The sequence below is a fragment of the Syngnathus leptorhynchus genome, chromosome 13, assembly GCF_054491065.1.
Source record: "Syngnathus leptorhynchus isolate UIUO chromosome 13, UIUO_Slep, whole genome shotgun sequence".
Classification (NCBI taxonomy): domain Eukaryota; kingdom Metazoa; phylum Chordata; class Actinopteri; order Syngnathiformes; family Syngnathidae; genus Syngnathus; species Syngnathus leptorhynchus.
In genome coordinates, this window is record NC_141207.1 from 9,609,452 (window position 1) to 9,628,962 (window position 19,511).

Below are 19,511 nucleotides of genomic sequence, written 5' to 3' on the forward strand. Positions count from 1 at the left end.
TTGCTCAAAGAGCACCGATGAATCGAAGCATTGACATTTATTAATGCAGATCAGACAGTGACTTAACAGCAAAGACATTTGGATAACAGCAACAGGCTCTCCAAGTCAACAGTGAATTACAAACTGCCAGCTGTAACAATATCCCTCGGTTATATGTTCTGTGCTTCATCGAACTCGGAAATCTTACAGTCTCGCTTGTCTGGAGCAAGCTTGTTGTTGGGATGGGATGGTCACAACCCTGCAGAAGGAATGTCAACGGAAAGGTCAACACCTCCCTTTGGTGCGTTTGGTCCAGTTAGGCCAACTGATGGAAGGAGAGTCCAACAGGTTTCCAACAGGACCCAACTGGACCAGGGAGGCTGCTGTGGCACGCAAAGCTTCTGGCAACCAGTTGAAAAGATCAGACAAACGTGTTGGCACCAAAAATGGAGTCGGAAAACTCTTTCAATTCCAATTGCTGATTTATACTAAGGGGGTATTTGCAACTTCTTTTTATCCTTCCGATCAATCAATCAATCACACAGCAAATCGAGACAAATATCCATTCAAGCTCTCATTCACATCTACGGACATGCTTATTTTTGGAACGTGGGAAGAAATGGGAAGACCCGAGAAAACCCACACAAAGCACAGAGGCAGACGTGCTAACTTAAGTGTGCTATCTATCATTTGTTCAATCTCTCTTTGTAAATCATCGATATCTTTTCTTGTATTTGGCTGTAGTACACACTGAGCAGAGGAGCAACCTTTTTTTTTTTCCACTGTGGGCGCTCCATTCCCACAACAGTTGGAGGTATTTCTTGAGTTGTGGAATGAATTCAATTTCATTTCATCAAGCGATTGCAGAAAATATCCACATACATTTTGAAGTCGATCTTTCATCGACTTCAAAAATGGAGCCGATGAAATCAAATGGAGTCCATTTTTTTTTTCAGTGTAAGCTAAAAATCAAACGAGGTGCAGTCGTGCAAATTGAAAATTTGGCAATAAAAAGGGAACATTAGAGGAGGAAATTAAAAGGGAATTATTTTCAAAGTCAATACTAAACCAGCGAGCAAACATGTAGGATGTTTTATGGTAAGAACATGTTAGTGTACATGTTCCTCAACATGATGGCTTTCATTTGGAAGAGAAATAAAATGCTAGCAGGCACCAACCGGATATGTGAAGAGCAAATAAAATGTCCCCTGAGTGGGGAGGCAAAAGTCAAACGGACTAAAGAAGGTCTGCACACGTCCTTTTGGCTCGTCGGCGTTTGGACTCCACCGTACGCTGTGCTTACAGAGATCACGATAACATTTCAAACGTTAGAAAACTGAAGAAGAAAAAAAAACAACGTTTTTTTACCTCTTTAAGAACTGTACAGTGTTATTTAAAAAAAAGAAAAAGAAAATCTTTGAACATACGTTAGAACTTTAAGTTAGAATTGTATCGAGAAGAATCTCCAAAACGTTGTTGCAGCTCTTACAATAATTGTTTGTTTGAAATCACTCAAATTGTGTAAAAGCAGTATTACCTCACCATCCGCCGTTTCCGTGAGGGCTATAAAAGACCAAACCATCTAGTATGGATTCACTCAGGCCAGCTGCAGTCTCTCTATAGTTTCACTTTCCTCTCATCTTGTCGCAGTCCAGAAGAGCCAGAAAAGGAAAACTTCACGTCTCCAATCTAGGCGGGGCCTTCCTTTGGAGAACACGGGCTCTGGGATGACGAAGATGAGGCCGAGCTCTTGAGGGAGCTCAAGGTTTTGCTGAACCAAGAGTTCTTGGCCGCCTGGATCTCGTTCATCAGCACCCCTCGCTGGTGTTCCAGCTCCTGCCACAGGAGGACAATTCAAGGTCGTTTGGATGGCGCAACAGAAAGGTTTGGGTGGCGCTCACCTGAATTCGACACTTGGCCTCCACCAGCTGGAGTTTGGTCTGTGCCAGCTCCAGTTCCATCTCCCTGAGCTGCTCCTTCAGTCCGTCCTTCTCCTCGTCCGGCGGTTCCGAGCTTGCGTGGTCACGGGCGGGAGACGACACTTGCAGGGAACCCAGGGTGGTGAAAAGCTCTCGACAGTGCTCGCAATCTGTGACTTTACTCTGGGCACATACACACACGCAGGTTAGAGAAGAACTAACCAAATCATGTTTCTTGCAGAAATCTCACCCGGACAATGTCCAGCTCTTCTTTTGCTGCTGCCTGCTGCTTTTCCAGCCTGGTGCTAAGCTGGGAACAAATCTGAAACACACACACACCGAGTTGTTGAGATAACAAATGAGAGCTCCAGCATGCATTCAACGGTCCAAATGAAACCAAAACAAGCTGACCTGTTTGTACTCTGCGATGATGGCTGTGGTTTTCCTGATCTCCAGCTCGGCTTTCTCCAGCTCCCTCCTGAAGACTTCCTTCAACTGATGAAACCCCAAATAAACAATGAAATCAAAACATGGCTCCCGAGCCAGTTGGAGCAGAGTTACCTGAGCAGTCTCCTCCTCTTGTTGTCTCTTCTCCTCGTCCGTCTCCACCAGACGCTGCTTTGTGCTGAGCAACTCTTTGTTCAAAACATCGGCCTTGTCTTCTGCCTGAATGCACACAAAGCCACAAAGGGTGAATGGATGGATGGAAAGATGGACCTGGAACAGTTCCTACGTGATTACCTGGTCCAGGTCATTCCTTAAGGCAATCTTGCTGGTGACCAGTTCATGGGCCAAGTCGTCATTCTCCTGTTCTAGACGCATACTGGCTTCCTGAAGACGGCGGTTCTCCCTCTGTAGAAACAAACACATGTGGCAGATGACGATAAGATATTGCCAACGTACACATCTCATTAACCATAGTATGTAGTGCATTCATTTTGCATTTTATAAAAAAAAAATAAAAAATAAAATAAAAAAAAATGTTTTTGTGGTCCTTACATACACACATAAAATGGGATTAAATGCACTAAAACCTGAAGGCCTAGTGGAAAAAAAACCAAAACAATTCTCCATTATATTCTGTCATTTCTTTCTTTCTCTGTGTCCTTGTGAAAATTATAATGCAAAATTCTTATAATGCAAAATAATGGCATATAAAAAGGCTATTGTGAGCCATGACTGGAATCTCATGACTGCCTTAAAAGTTCTCTCACATGACACCGTTGATTTAATAATGACACGGCCACGTGACGCAGAAAACATTTATAAGACAACCATCTCTTTAGTTCCTACAATTTAGATGCTAACATAAAAACTTTGACATACTCTATTTCTAAATACAGAGATGGGATGAAGTAACAGAGTAGTTTGAATATCACAATTTGTTGCTTCCCGTCAGTGTCATTAAAGCAAGCAATCCTAGTCATTTGTCCTCTTTTCAAATAGACTGGGATGTTTGCATTGTGTGGAAATGAACATAATTGCCTCATATCACATGTTCAAATCATCACTAGCTCAGAGGAAGCAGAAAGATCTTACCACCATCTGCAATCCCGTCTCGCTATGGAGGCTACAGCACCACAAAGTAAACCTTTAAGGCATGATCCTGATAGGAGTGTCCAACAATTTTCAGCCTCCCTCTCTTTCTCTCTCGCTCTCTCTCTCTCTCTCCCTACTCTGGCTTTCGTCAATCTGATCAACAAAGATAAGCGAATCTAAAATTGCAACAACAACAAAAAAGAAAGAAAGAAAGAAAGCACAGAGAGAATGGTGATCTGGTATCCCTCCTTCAAGAAAAAGCAACTTGCTCCTTGGGTCTTTTCTGGGTTAGCGGAAGAGGAAACGACAGCAGAGCTTATCGAAAGTAAACGTTTCCTTCCTTCTTTCTAAAAGCAGCAGCTTATAGTTTCGACTGCAACTCTCACGTTGTCAACAATTCTCAATGGCGTTAAGGTATTTTTTGGTGTCATGATTTATTTATATTTGGATAAATATTACTTATTTATATTTATGACATTTTATCCAAGTAAACAGACACCACTTTCAGAGTTTGAATCCCCCCCTTAAAAAAAAAAAAAGAGGGTCTTTGAGCATACCTAGAATAGATACGACAGATGTTTAACAATGACAGAAGTCTAATTTTAAGCCTGACGCTAAATATAACTTTGAGAAATACACCTGAAAAGTGATGCTAGGGAAGAAACAAGAATGTTTCAATATAACAGACCATGATGTATACAAAGCTTGGGAGATGAGATAAAGCTTATCATAAGAAATAAAATAAAATAAAATAAATGAATAAATAAGCAAGCAAGCAAGCGTCTGTGTGTTAGTACCTGGTATCTGTCAATGGGGTCTTCTTGCTGGAGCTGGCTCTCTCTCTGCAGCTGATATTCTTTCTCAAATTTCTTAAGCTTCTTGGTTGGAACCTAAAAAAGAAATAAAGGAATTTACCGCACAAGCAATAAAGTCTCACCGCCTATAAAAGCAAATCATATTCGGAAAGAAAATAACCGTCATTCCTAACAGTGACATTGTGGCATTGTGGTTTGTGTTGCGCAGCTTCTACTTTTCAAAATCAACAGAAGAGCGTGCACATAAGAAGAAAGTTTCAAGATACATTAAGCTGCATTTATTATTGGACTCTTTTTTTGTGCTGAAAAACAAATTTGTCTGTATTTTGCCTCCAAGTGGCTTTTAAAGGACGATGGCGCCTGAAATAATAAAAAGAAATCATTGAAACTACAAATGCGACATTAACTATGTTGAGAAAATAAGGACAACCTCCAAAAAATTCACTGATATTGAGATGTATGTGTGTGTCTGTTTGAAGCTTGCGGTCATTTCATCTCACGTGTGAAAACAACATCGCCATAGTAGCAAGTGCTACTCTTGGGGATTGTGCTCATGGTTTCTTCCTCTCTGATGCTTACTTGTGTCTTCTTATGTTGTCAAGTCAAGCACCTGAGTCACTGAGAGCTGAAATTCAACTTCACGCGTTAAGATCTTGGAATTAAACAGACACAAATCATTGTTGTCTTTCTGACTGAGTGCGTTTTTCATACTTTTGCATGACTACTGAAGCAGTGCAACTTTCAAGTGGGAAAACAGAGCGGGCAGCAGAAATAAAGATAACCCTTTCCTAACCTTTGCAACACACACAATCTCACATTCCAAAATCATGATGATTCAGGATGAAATGTCGGGATGGTGCAGAAATAGGAGAAGAAATAGGAGTTGGTCCCCAAGTGGAGATCACGTGGTCTAGCTCTGGGTGGGGTATTATCTTGCTAAGCGCGCCGATGCTGATGAGGCCAGAGGAGTTGGAATATTGAAGTAAGGACAAAGGCAAGTGGACACCCCATGGAAAAACTAGGCCATGGAATTCAATTAGCCACGTGAGGCAAACAAACCAGCTCCCACATACAAACACAATGTCTCCATTGATTCCAAATTCATACCTAATGAATTGTAATTGAAAGAAAGGTCGCTTTGGAGTCCAGCCGACTGACAAAAAGAAAAAATCCAACAAGCTACCAGGGGCAAAATAAGACACATTTAAATACCAGCCTTTCCGCTTAGTGTTAAATATGCAAAAGAAGAAAACAAGTGACTGGCATCTGAAATTGTTATTTATAGTGCAAACTGAATCCGAAGACAATTCCAAATACATGGAGCCAAATCTAACCAGACATACCACAGGTCGAGGTGCTCTGATAGGTCTGGAGTGAGCAACCAAACGGGCCAGAGCGTCCTCTTCGCTTGGCCGCTCAACAACGTGAGCATCGTACGCCACCACGATGGACACCTCCTGCATCATCTCGCGGCGGCGAGGAGGAAGCGGAAGAGAAGAAATCAACCCCGATGAGGAAGACAACGTCAGAGAGCCAGTGCGGTGCGGCTGACGGCTCGGGCTTCTCTCTGATCGCAGAGGAGGCGGGCGGGCAGAAGAGGCAGGCAAGCGACTGGCTGCTTTCAAGAGATTCTTACTCAGGAGTTGAGCCCTGCCCACTGAGTGGAGGGCGGGCGCTGGTGGGGGAAGTGAGCCAACAGTACAACACACCTGTTTGTGTGACCGCCCCCCCCCTCCCCAAACCCCTCCTTGTGGAGGACAAAAGAAGATGATGACTTTGCTTTTTCTTCTTTTCCGCTGATAAGATTCCTTATCATTTGCTCTCCCGGTCTGAAATATTGATTTCATTAAAAAAAAAAAAAAAACATCACTCGAGATATTTCTAAAGCTTTGTTCACACCTCCACTCCAGGCACATAAAAGGACAGTTGTCAAGCAGAATGAATTGTTTTCCTGACTACATACTTTATGATGCTTCCCCTTAGCAGATGCAAAAGACTCAAGTCCACAGTTTATTTCGTTGCATCGAAAAAAGTGGTCTAAATAAAATGTGAAAGATCACTTCAAATGCAAAAGAATGCATACACGTACACGTATGAAGTCATCTTATTAGCGTGGGTCCAAAGGACGCCTAAGATCCTGAGAAATTCAAATACTTGGCATAATCCTCAAAAAAGCTAAGCCACCCGACAAGTCGAGTTGATCAAGCCAAGGTGGCAGGGAATGTGTTCGCTATTTTAAGCAGCTTATATAGTTCAGCTGATCCGCTTTATACGTTGACTGAGAAAGAAAAAAGAAGGGGGGGGGGGCGAGGGCAGGGAGAAGAAACTTGTTTCGGCTTGGAATGGTTTCAAGGATTTTTGGGCAAAGCTACAGTGGAATCTTAAAGGTTTAAATCAACAAATAGAGTTGACGACCGCATCTATTGGAGAAATGAAAGTTTGTTCAGACAAAGATAATGTCAACTTTCAAACAGATCATCACAACTAAATAGACACTTGCCTTTGGATGGTAGACTAGAAGAATGCCAGACATGTTAAATATTAACCATGTAGACTCAAGGTGAGCAACACGGGAATGATTGGAGGAGAGAAGCAGAGTTATCTATTCTATCTATCTCTCTCAAACACACACGGATCTCAAAAATGTATGACATTGTGTAGTTTGTGACCTCGGCAAATTCTCAAAATGTCTCTTCAAGTCAAGAGGATGAGAACGGGTTTTGTGCACAGGTCAGCGGCATCCGCGGAAGAAAAAGAAAGACCAGGCCAACCTTGATGTTGCAAGCTTGTTCCATCAGCCTTCTGGCGTTCTCTGCAGCTCGGTAGCGTTTGGGCAGCTGCACTCGGAAGAACTTCAGAGCCCCTTCAAAGTCGGCCTGCAAAAGATCCTCCTTGGATGTCTGCGGGTAAATAGGTCGGTAAATATTAGTCAAATAATTGAAAGTCCTTTATTAAATACAAACCGGACTAACAACAGAAAAATTGAGGGAACACGGGGGGAAAAAAAAAAGCCGATGGCAATAATTCACAAGCTCCCGCCGTCTCACCGCCAGCAGCTTGGGGACAAAGAGTCGATGTCCCATCCCGAGGAGATCCATCACTTTACACAAGGAATCGGCCGAGGCCTGACTGCTTTGGGCTTTTTGCTCTGCCGTTCCCTCTCCATCCTCCACCGCCCTTCGCAGAGGGGCCGAAAGAGCAGATGGAGAGGGGAGAGGCGATAGCGGGGAGGCCAAGGGGGACTCCCTCTTTGGGCTCGGGATAGCCGCTGACTCCAGCGTGTCGTCTGAAAGATCCCGTTTGGTCTGCATCAGATGAAGTCGTCGCAAAGATATCCAGCGACTGACGGACGACTCCGGAGCGCCGGGTCAGAGGACAGAATGACCGCAGGCGCAGTTAATTCATAAAATCAAAGAGAAGACCGAGTGAGTCTTCATCCCACCACTGTCAGAGCCCAAAAGTGACCGCTCGTTGCGTTAGAGTCAAAAAATGAGGAAGGGATGCCGTTGGTTGCATAACGCTGTCTTCTACCTGCGAGCCACTCTTACCTTGCTGCACTAACAATCCGGTATCTGGTTGCTAAGCAACAAAGCTGCATAACACGTGGGTTGCTGCTCCAACAAACAGCACCATTTGTCTTCTTTTCCCTTCAAACTCCAATAACATCTCACAAGTCCAGGAAGCAAGCCACCTGAAATATTCCAGGATGTCTTTGAAATGCAAAACAACCAAAGCAGCAAGGAGTATGGCACTTATTCGACAGGAGGTAAACAAAAAAAATATCCAACTCCAAAAAAAAATTACAGTATGGACCTTAAGCACATTTCCATTAGCAGATGCTCTGTAGTGGTGGGCAGATCCTTCAGACAGCTCCTTGAAATGGAAAGTCATTTGATTGGCAACAACACAGCCTAAATGGATGCATCTGTGTGTGAGTCAGTCCGTGTCATCCAGAGCCATTGGTCTGGTCAGCCACTGGGGCGAGGCAAAGCAAAAAAAAAAAAAAAAAGCATGAAAACACACGGTGTTTCCAGACCGCTGTCGCCTTGTGATGCTAACAGCTAATGGCTAGCAGCTTGCAGGTCATCTATGTTGCAATCCATTCGGTGGTTCGGGAGGTAGCATGCTGCAAAAATATAGATCCGGCAGAAGATATGGACCAAGAGCTGGTGGGCTCAAAGGATCCAGAAGAGAAAAACTGAAGACGACAAAAAGAAGCTCCAGGCGAGAGCAGAATGTAAAGAAAAAAGAAAAAAAAAAGCTTTCTTCCTTCACGTCCAGATTGCTGATGGGTACACCTTACATTCTGGGAGTGATGACGGTGAAGCAGGAAAGGGAGGGAGCTGGATGGACCCAGATGGAAGAAGGGAGGGGGGCTGAGACACCAGAGCACAACCAGGAACGATGGAGGAAGGGAGGGAGGGAGGAGAAAGAATGCCGTCATGGCTGGCCAATAGGAAGCTGCTCGTGGAATCCACATTTGTTCCCAATAGCCACTATGGCATCCAACATTATAGTATTGAACAGGTATCATTATTATGAGAAAGAAAAATAGTACCAGCAAAATGGACACATACAGAGACAATGGCAATTGTCAAACTAATGACTCATGTTCATAGTCAACTCAAACTAAGGATGGACTTCTGTATTTATGGAGGGGGGGGGGGGGGAGTCATCTCTAAATGTGAACAACTTGTGCGACAATACAATACCACAACAATAATTTGCTGTATATATCATACATTTTTTATATTCGTATCCATTTTGAACACATTGAGGTCATTGTTGTGCTGCTGTTGAAGGCCTCATTTTCTTTTCTTTTAACGATTATGGAATCCAATCGATACCCGAGACACCAAGCCTCCTTGTGTGTGCGCTTTTAAAACTTCGGCATTATGTTTACAAACATGATCGATGATTGACAAAGGACCATCCGTACGCAATATGACGAGAACAAATCAATACGATCGGCCGCAAGAAGATCTGCTAACACAACAAACAGGAATTCCACACCACTTAGGCAAAAACAATAAAGTGGTAGAGGGGCAAAAAATAAAAATAAAAAGTTCTGTTTTGGCTACCTGTCACAGCTTGTTTCGGATAAATAGTCAAATAAATAGTTGAATGAGTTGATCTACTAACCTTGAGCAGAGCCAAGGCAACATTGAAGATGATGTTCAAACCCTGGAACACAACACATTGCAACACATCAATAACTGTAAAAACATTTTATTTGCCGTCTCATTAACTGGCACTAAAAGCAGATTCGTATGTGGAATTTCAATTTCGACAACGTCTCACATATTGCACATGATAAATGCCATTGTGACACACATGTCGAGTTGGCCGCTCTGCGGGAACACCCACGTCTCCTTAGTCTCTCTGATCATTTCACATGGCAACACAGAGCTAAAAATATCCAGACGAGGAGGGGCGCTGTCTTCATAAACTGACCTGCATGGGCCACAAGATGGCGCTACAACGTCGAGTCAGGATCGAAGAGCGAGAACTTGGATAATACAGAAGATTGAAATGGACAAAGAAGATAAATACATGCGGCAGGGTAGACTGCAGGATAAATAGTAAAGGTGGAATGAAATCCAGCGGGATATATTCCATTTCTCTTTTACACACATTCCCCAAAAGTAATGAAATGTAATGTGCACGTTAAACATTTTATGTCATAGCCACATTGAATGAGCTGTAAATTATGATGATGTCTTTCTTATTACTGCCCGACGTTACTTTAACTGCCCTGCATATCTCACGAGACCATAAAGCCCACTGAGCATCTCAAAGGAAAAAAATTCCACAAGAGAAATTTTTGTTTTTTTGTTTTTGTTTTTTAATCTCCTGCTCATTTGACGCGCTCCAACTGAATTGCGCTCACCTGCCGTGCGCAAATGAGGGACGCATTTTGTTTGCTGTCTTAAGAGTAAAAAAGTGATACACGAGGAGAACAGCTGTCGGAGTAGCAGGAGATGAGAACGGAGGTTTAAGCAACAGATTCTTATCATGCGCTTCATTGGCTGAGGAAAAACCTGGGAAGCGTCTTATTGTTCTGCTGGGGGGGCTTGACTAGTGGGGAGCAGGAAAAGCGGAAGAAGGAAGGGAGGGAGGGATGGAAAAAGAGGAGTGAAGGCTGAAAGACGGGTCACGATCGAGCAGGGGGGGCAAAAATGTTCTATTTTGGAATCTTTTGGAATCCACTTTGCATTGTAACCTTAAATAAGTGGGATAAGGTGATTTGAGAGAAATGATGACACTATGAATAATTTGATGCATGAGATGTGATATTAACGAGGTTTCGTTTTGATGCTTTCATCTACTTAAGTTATAGTTTTGTAATAACGTATTTCCAAAAAACAAAACCAAGAGAACAGCTCCAGAAACCAAAGCAAACAAATGAGACGCAATCTTTGTAAATATCAGTTGGTGAGGATACCTAATAAATTTGTTTTGACCATTTGATCAACCTAAAAGCCTGATAGGCACATCTTTATTGATTAGACAGATCAAATCAAAGGGCAGGGTGAATACCCCATGGATTGGACCGTGTGTCTTCTACTTAGGGCCTTGACACCTGCTGTGGATGATTCCCTTTTAGCTCACTATTTGAGAGTTGGACAAAAGAGCTCGCACGATACCTCGCAAAGCAGGAGATCGGTGATGTGGAACACCATGCATAAGGGGAACTTGGCAGTGAAGAGGGTGAGGAACCACTGAGAGGCATACATGTGTGCCTCCAGGTTGAGTACTTGGAAATGGGACCAGAGATCGGGTAGCTGTTCCTAGAAAACAAGAAAGGAAGCGCTTCAGACACTTTGGAAATGGGAAAACAATTAGTGTGGTAAATCCAATTATGCAATATAGTGGTCCACTCGCTGCCTTTTGTGCTGGCCCGGACCGTGAATAGAAAAAAATCTGCGTATAATTGGCTCCCATTTAAATAGGACAGAATTTATTTATTTATGTATGTATGTATTTATTTATTTATTTATTTATTTATTTATTTGACCGTGTTCATTTATTTACATTTGTTTATGAAGTAATTATTTTTAAAATCATTAATATTATTAATAAGATGGCTCAACATATTTTTAGGTTTCCAAGATGTTTTCCCGCAAGTTGGTTTTCATGCCTAACAGGAGAAAGCGAGGCTCGTTCTGCTGATAAGTGTTTCTTAATTCAATGCCTTATGAAAGAAAAGAATGGCGGTACTTTCAAGAAAATGGTTGTCCTGTTAATTGGTGTAGGATTCTAAGAACAAACTGGTTATTCTTGAGAAAGCCAAATGCATCATATGAAGAGAGCAGCAGTAAAAAAAATAAATAAAAAAAAATCACGGATGAGCAGCAAGAAGATATTTGAAGTCTGGGCGGTTCAAAGAAGCTCTGCAAACAGCATCTAATCACTGGCTTCAAATTGAAATGGATGTGAAATTTGTTTGAGTAATATCAAAGAGTGGTCCCTGGTCTTAAAGACATTTCCCAGGAAGAGAGATGTGGGGGGGGTTTTCTGGCCAAAACAGCAATGTTAATTAATTTGCTGAACATAATCATTTTAAAATTCAAACTGATGTAAATATTACCAAGCATGAATTCAAACAATGTGTACCTGCATGAGCTTCTCCAGCTGAAAGAACTTGCAATGAAGATCTTCAAAGTTGTTTTTGTACAGAGCTCTGAGGCCATACTCGAACATGATTTTCACCAGCACACAAAAGGCCTGTTCCTCAGGCATCTGGAAAACAATAGTAACAACATGTCCTTTGAATGATTATTGTTTCTATATGTCAGTGTTGTTTTGACAATCCACGCCTGTGTTCCAATGTTTACTTACATGCAGAAGCAGAACGGCCGCGAGAAACGACTGTCCTTGGCAGTAACCGATTTCCTCATCGTAGACGGCATAGGCCTTGAAGAGAGAAAGAGAGAAAAAGAAAAAGTAACAATGAATAATTTATTAAACCAATTTCAACACTAAATAATTTCATCTATCCATCCATCCATCCATCAATCCAAACCGGCTTGAGGTCACACTCACAATCAGATTGAGGAACAATTTTAGTGTTCAATTAACCTTCATGAAACAACATTATTTTCCCAGTAACCACAGAAATATTGACAGCAATATATTTTTATAAATATGATACAAATTTGTATTCACTAACAAGACATTTATTTTTACTGAAACTAGCTGACATCAAATTGTCTTATCTGATACTGGCTCATTGACAAGAGCGGATTCCAAACCTCTTCTTTAAAAAATGAGCTCAATTTGCCTAAATTAGGGCTTGATGTGCAAGTAATGGTGATGTCATGCAAAAGTGCCTGGACTCTAATCTCCATGCTGACACGCTTGATTGAGTGCGGTATTCACACATTCCTAACTCAGCAAGGTGACATGTCTGTCGCTTGACAGATGGATGGGGAGGTCCTGGTGGGACAAATCTCAATTTGGGACCAGAACAGAGCCAGCAGCCTGAAGTATTTGCAGCTACCCGTTTCAAAACAATTCTTTTTTTTTTTTTAAACTGTTTGCATGTTAAGATGACATTTTTGATGAATAATGAAACCTTCAATTCATAAACATTAATTCTAATAAAGAAAAAAAAAAACAGTTTTACAAACACATATCTGTTGACTAAGAACCAAGAATAAACATTTTCCAGAAGGGAGACATTTAACCTTGACGAGTACTTGTACAGGTTTAGGTGGAAGCGGGACTAAATGGAACATTAAGAAAATAAAGCAAACTGTCACTAGAAAGGTCACACAGCTCAATTGACCTTTCTTGGAGAACAAAGGTTAGAAGATTAAAGACCCCATGCATATTAGCCAGTAGATGCATTTACAAGGGGTCCTGGAAACTCTGGCTTGGCTGTAGCCCACTCATGCCTCAAGATCCAGCCAACCTTATCAGCAGCAAATCTACATTCATTTGCATACAAATGAAGGCCAGCTCACCACTGACCTATTTGGGTCCGGACCCAATGTAAAATGTAAAGCCATCCTCTCACACAGCTGAGAGCACAAAAAGTGCAAAATTACATTGGACTAAAACCTCAATCCATAATTGAAACTATCAAATTTGTTTGCTGCTGTCATTTTTTTTTAATGTGGCTGCCGTTTTTCCAAACAGTAGAAACAGTGAAACAAATTGAATTAAAATGATTTAGATTGGTAGATTTAATATGATGATGCACAGAGATGAAGCATGATCAATTTACCAGCTTTACAATATTGTCATTTTCTAAAATGACAACACACAACGTTTGTAGAAGAAAACATTTGGCAAGGACCTTGGGCAAAGAGAACTCAAGGACAATAATTCAATAGCTGTATTTAATCCATTAAGCTCTTCTTCGCATAACTATGATGAATAACAGCAAAGACAATGTCGGTAGCAAAAAAAAAAGGAAAACATCTCGACAATCCCCCTTTAATTCCTTTGCCCTTTTACGTAGCTCCATTACTTTGCACTCAGAGGTCACTTCTCCATTCTTGATAAACACAATAAGCTCTTCAACTCATCCTATAAGATGCTGATGAGTTGATTTGCATTGTATTGAATTTATTTTTAGTTATTAATTTATTTGTATTATTTAATTTATTTTTCATTAATTTTCAGACTATTTCAAAGTCAGCAAAATACATTTTACTCTTACCTTGCAGATCTTGAAGAGTGAATCCTGTCCATCTCCATCAGAGTCCTTGAAGTAGTCATGTGCAGGGAAGGTACGGTGAATATCGCGAGTGATCACTGCCTCCTGAGCTGAATCCTGACAGAAGATGACAAAATGGGTCAAACTTTTTTCCGACACACTTTCACAAAGTTTTGTGTCCTCTTCTGTGATTGCGCAACTTCCAAGAGGAAAACAAGTGGCGGTACGATTTCGAAAGCCGTTTTCAACTTTGACAGCTTCTTTTTTCTTTTGAAAGTGCAGCACATCACCTTGTTTAAAGTTCAAGGTTCTTGCCGGCATTTTTTCCCGCGCCCACATCTGTCTCCTCATAAAATCACAAAGCGACGACGCGACGCTGTCGGAGCCATACCTACCATCTGTCGGTTGCAGGACTCTGCTCTCTTGTCACTGAAGATATTTATTTATCACTCAGGCTGTACTGTACGTCTGGGGTCATTGATACGTTGCATCATTAATGTTATGTTATGGCGTGCTGGAAAACAAGCTGCCACCACTTGAATTAACAAAGATATAGATTGTCACTGAAAGGATGGAAAATTCGAAAACCAGCTTAGCTGTGACCTGAATAATAAAACATGATAGAAAATTGATCTTGAATGCCAGCGCTTTCATAAAAAACTGAAATGTGAAGTCATTTTATTCCATGCATGCTGCAGGCTAGCTGGCGTGCTATTTTAATAAGATTTGCGGCATTATGTGTTAAATATATAACAGCTACAAAGTGCATTAGTGTATGTTCATTAAGCCACACGGGCAACAAACAGCTTTGTATGTATGAAGGCAGCGCTGTTATTTTTAACCTAACGCAAAATGTCATTTTCTTAATAAAAAACAAAACAACACACTCAAAGAAGCAACAGAGAATAACATCAATGCACAAAAATAACATATGATTCATATATATTTATAATATTTATATTATTATATTTGTGCAGATGATTGGGATTTTGTTTTTGCAGCATTACAATTTGAATGGCAACCTTGTCTGGCAACAAGTGGATAAATTGCTCCAGTTGATCAACGTGCTCCCATCGAGTGTATTTTTCAACTGCTTGTGTTTACTCTGTTATTTGTTGAACTGAAAATCAAACGTAGATAGTTGGTTACCTATTTAGTGCTGCCGTTTAAACGCTACCAAAAGCCGCCTCTCCGATCTCGTGACCTTTTAAAATGCGCACGAGATCATTAGAGCTTTACTGCTCGTGTCACTGTGTCCAGAGTCTTTGTGGGGGGGGGGAAATAAAATAAAAAATAAAAAATAAAAAAATCAATGGCGTTGAGAGATGTGCACATTAGCCAATAAATATGCACAGTCCTTTAAATAAACCATCTTAACACTGCTCAGGACAGAGAGTACACTAACCTGAAACTGTTGGCGCATATTAACTATTTGCTAGGCTCCAACTGTGAAGGTGTAAATGTCACAGAAAATCATACGGAAATGGAATTTTTAATGAAAGGCACATCATTAAGAGCCCCGGATTGCCAGAAATACAGTTGAAAACCTTTATAAAATCAAAATGAACCGTGCCAAAGCAAAAGCTTCGAGTTCACCGTATTTTGATTTTGTATTTCTATATATATCTCAATTTTCCTTTATCTGCATCGGCCCAGAAAAAAACAAATTCCTATCGCCCTGATTACCATGCATATATCAATGAGAACTAATCAGAATCTGTTTGACATTGAAAGTCGTAAACGCTTTGATTTAATAAACCATGCATGTCTCTGCTAATTAAGAGCCTCATTACTCAAAAACTACACAAATAAGTGGAACTGAAACTCTTAGGTTGCTTAGCTAAGATAAGTCCCAGTTTGGAGAGGAAAAAAATAAATAAATCTGCCTTGGTTTGGATGAAGACAACAATGATTGTTTTTTATTTCTTTAACAATATGCTCATTATTGTAATACAATGCTGCATTATACGTCGAGCTGTCTCAAATGCTTTGGTGCTTTATTTGAACACAGCCGCACTTCTTCCCTGTAAGTACTAAAACCAAACTGCTCATTTGGATGAATGCGTCACATGTAAAATGCAAATGCTGAAAGCAGCAGCTCTGTAATCTGTGTTTGGTGCTGAGGTGTTCAGCGGGAACTGCAGCCTCATCAGCACCATCAATTTTCCACCTGCACAATGTGCAACACCAAAAAAAAAAAAAGACTGCTCCAATGAGGAAGGTTCCAATGAGCATGTCTTTTTGCTTTATAGCAGGCTAGCCCGGGACGATTCCATGAGAAATTGAGTGAGGCCTATTTTCTGAAGACAGCTGGAGAAAAGCTGATAACTGTGCACAGCCCAGCATTATTATTACTATCACTAGCATCCAAAGGACCTTCACTGTGACTGATCCATCCACCGCCGCCGCTACAGGTGATTCAGTGGACGGCCATGTTCAAGGGGATCTAGAGGGCAGCGGCCAGTGGATTTGTTCCGTTCTCGCATGGAAGCGACACAGTGACAGAGAATCTCTGGCTTTGATAAGACTAGCCAGTAGAAAAGAAATCAAATCAATAGGAAAAAGATCATCAAAATCTATTCATTCATTTGAAATAAAACGCAGCTTTTTTTTTTCTCGGTTTCTAGTTTGCCCAACAAGATGAAGACGTTCAACGTGGAAGTTTGACTCATCATTATGATTGCCAGAGGGGGGAAAAAAAAAGTTCAAACTTGCGTAGCAAAGGGATCTTATCCATATTGATGAGGCCACCTATTGGCAATAGACATACAAGCAATGTGCACTAAAATATACATGAAACATAAAAGGTCAGGGCTAAAATGGCATCTTCCTTGAAAATACCAACCTTTGGCGCTCAAATGCCAACAAAGCTGAGCAGGAATATACTATTAGACAGCTTCCAACCAAACTCTTCATACAATGTCATACACACAGAGGTAATTAATAAAGAATGAGCACTGCATGTATTATTTCTTCCCACTGAATGAAGCTTTCAGCCATATCCCCTGGTGGATTGGAAACTGATTGACACAAGGCACACAACAAGACAGATGGAAATAAGGAGAGAATGAAAGAGGCAAAGAGTGATGGCTTGGAAGAATGGCGAGAGGAGATAACGACAGAAGAGGAGAAGGCGAGAGAGAGAGAGAGAGAGAGAGAGAGAGAGAGAGAGAGAGAGAGAGATGTACACAGAGGGGAATGAGAGGCTTCCTCTAATTGCAGCCTGCAGCCATGTACTATTACTCAGGCTTTTATAACAGGTAACTTATTTTACACAGCCAGCTAAAAATAGTCATGTCAGTCCATGTGTCCAAACCTGGCCACTTTAATATCTTTTTAGATCATCAATTTGGAGTTTGACCCAAAACATCCACTGTACTGGAACACTGAGGTTGATTGCCATTGTTTTGTTTTGTTTTTACTTGCGGCATTTTCGGTGTTTTCCACATCCTATTTGATTTGAGACAGATGTGACCCTCCCTTCGCCAGTCAAACGTGTCTAACGGCGTTGGCTGATGGGCTCCATCTCTGACAGATGCTTGATATTGGTCTGCATCAATCACACCACTATAAAAAGTCATTGCAATAAAATGTTTGTCACGGGAGAGCTTCCTACTTGCGAGTTTTTTCCCAAATATAAATATGTCCCATCATTTTTGCAGATGCCAAATGATTTCACTCATCGAAAATAAGAATCATTACATTTGAATCATAATAAATTTGTCCTGGTCATCTAATTGTCATTCTCCGAGTGGCCGTCGGTACGCAAGCGAGCGAGCGAGCGAGGGTTCTATCCTGCTGCTTTGACAGTTATGACGTAACTCGGGAGAGGGGAAGCTGCCCTTGGAAAGTGTCTGATGCGAGGTGGCATGCTTTGCTAAATCAACAAGATACAAATGATAGACACTGGCTCAGTACAGCTGAAAACTCCCGTCCCACTAAGTCCTTCAGTGATGGTAGGACCAATCAGAAAGGATTCCACTAGCACTAAAACCATGGCAACCACTATGACAAGTTGTTTTGTGAGTCAGAAAAGGAGACGTAACCAAAAAAAAAAGAAAGAAATCACCTATGCAAGGAAGAAAAAGCAATCTTATTTTCTAATCAATAGCTCAGAAACCCCAAAAAGTCATTGAAGCGATGGATGATGAGAAGCTAATCAACGTTGAAGTTAATCACTGCAAAATTGTGCTCGACTTTGTCAAGATTGGACAGTTGAGAATAATAAACGAATGAATTAACGTGACCGTTCCTATTAAAAAAAAAAAAAAAAAATGCGGTTGGGATCTTGAAAAACTCAACCACAAAAACAAAACAAAACAAAAAAACCTCACATTGCTTTTGATAAATAAATAAAGCCACTACCAGAAGTAGGTTAAAGGTATTATTAGTCTCCAAGGTTTCCTTTTCTTGACCAGTGGATTATTTAAAGCATGAACATGGCTGTTGTTTGGAATAAATGTGTGCTCAGCAAACCTTGGAAAGTTCAGGTCAACAGAAAGTGCTTGCCTGGCAAGTCAAAAGTCATTTGTTTTATGGAGCGCCACCATTTTTCAAAACAACAATTTGCAGTCTGGAAGCTTGAGGAGCTGAGCTGAGCTGAGCGTGTGCTAATGTGTGAGGCAAATGCTTCTTGAACGTAAACACGCCGTTGTTTGAGTTGATATTTCGCAAAAGCTGGCATATGAACAGGAGAGCGTCATCTTTTTCTAATCCGCTGTATACGACAAGGAATATCCATGCAAATCACTGCCGACACACCTGCCTCAGTTCTCTTTACTTCAGGGGATTTGGTGAGATCATCTATTGGTAGGATATTCAAAAGGACAGCAGCACGGTAATTAAAAAACAGCTCTCCTGAGACCTTTATCCTTGGTGGCTGGCAAAGAACTTTGGAGCGGCTCCCCTGGAGGCTTGAGGGCGGGTGGCAACATCTGGACGACTGAGCACATTGCTAATTCATCATCCTTTGTAACTATGCCGTGGCATTTTAACGGTCAGGGTGGCTCGAGATTTCATTAAGCTACGTTGGGAACTGAAAGCGGACTTGGGATTTTGCTTGCAATTCATAGCGTGCGAGGCGGCGGTATGACGCAAACTTAAACTAATCGCTGATTTGGGACATCTTGGACTTGTTTAAAACAGATATATATTCATTTATTATATGAATATATTAGATATAGATTCATGAATTAGTTAATTATGGCAACAATTCTTCTCTGTGTTAATTTTTATACAATACGTTCCATCCCGGGTGAGCTAATTTTAGAACAGACCCATAGGCTAACTCCCCCGATTTTAGAATCACCGTGTTGGTGACCTCTGACTTAGAACACACCAAATTCCATGTCCAGAAAAGTGTCAAAACAAGTGCAAAGCAGCCGCATTCATTTTCAGAACAGCCTCAGGCGTGTCTCCCTCCATGTGCTATGATGAATACACTGCAAGCTGGATTTCATAATGGCTCCAGTAATTAAATTGGCAAAGTGCTGCTGCCTTTAACATTTTGAAAATATTAATGAGAAGCATGGCTGGGATGGTGAGTTTCCATCTCGGAGAAAACAAATGGCACATGGACACGACACTAATACA

General features: G+C 41.2%; 1 protein-coding gene across 2 annotated transcripts in view; it reads right to left on the reverse strand.

The window, feature by feature from the left end:
• Positions 1-22: 22 nt before the first annotated feature.
• rabgap1l (RAB GTPase activating protein 1-like) overlaps positions 23-19,511 on the reverse strand; it is a 39,530-nt gene continuing 20,041 nt past the window's right edge. Inside the window, exons 14-26 of one of the 2 annotated variants that reach the window (XM_085927766.1) lie at positions 13,923-14,036; positions 12,095-12,169; positions 11,870-11,995; positions 10,900-11,043; positions 9,395-9,436; positions 7,024-7,152; positions 4,235-4,327; positions 2,640-2,750; positions 2,460-2,564; positions 2,310-2,393; positions 2,149-2,220; positions 1,881-2,081; positions 23-1,815 (exon numbers count right to left, since the gene is read on the reverse strand). In XM_085927766.1, coding sequence (XP_085783892.1) covers positions 1,669-1,815; positions 1,881-2,081; positions 2,149-2,220; positions 2,310-2,393; positions 2,460-2,564; positions 2,640-2,750; positions 4,235-4,327; positions 7,024-7,152; positions 9,395-9,436; positions 10,900-11,043; positions 11,870-11,995; positions 12,095-12,169; positions 13,923-14,036 — 1,443 coding nt within the window. In that variant the 3' untranslated portion in view covers positions 23-1,668. Of the gene's footprint in view, positions 1,816-1,880; positions 2,082-2,148; positions 2,221-2,309; positions 2,394-2,459; positions 2,565-2,639; positions 2,751-4,234; positions 4,328-5,595; positions 5,907-7,023; positions 7,153-9,394; positions 9,437-10,899; positions 11,044-11,869; positions 11,996-12,094; positions 12,170-13,922; positions 14,037-19,511 lie in introns of those variants that run through there. The other variant, XM_085927767.1, reaches the window with a different exon arrangement.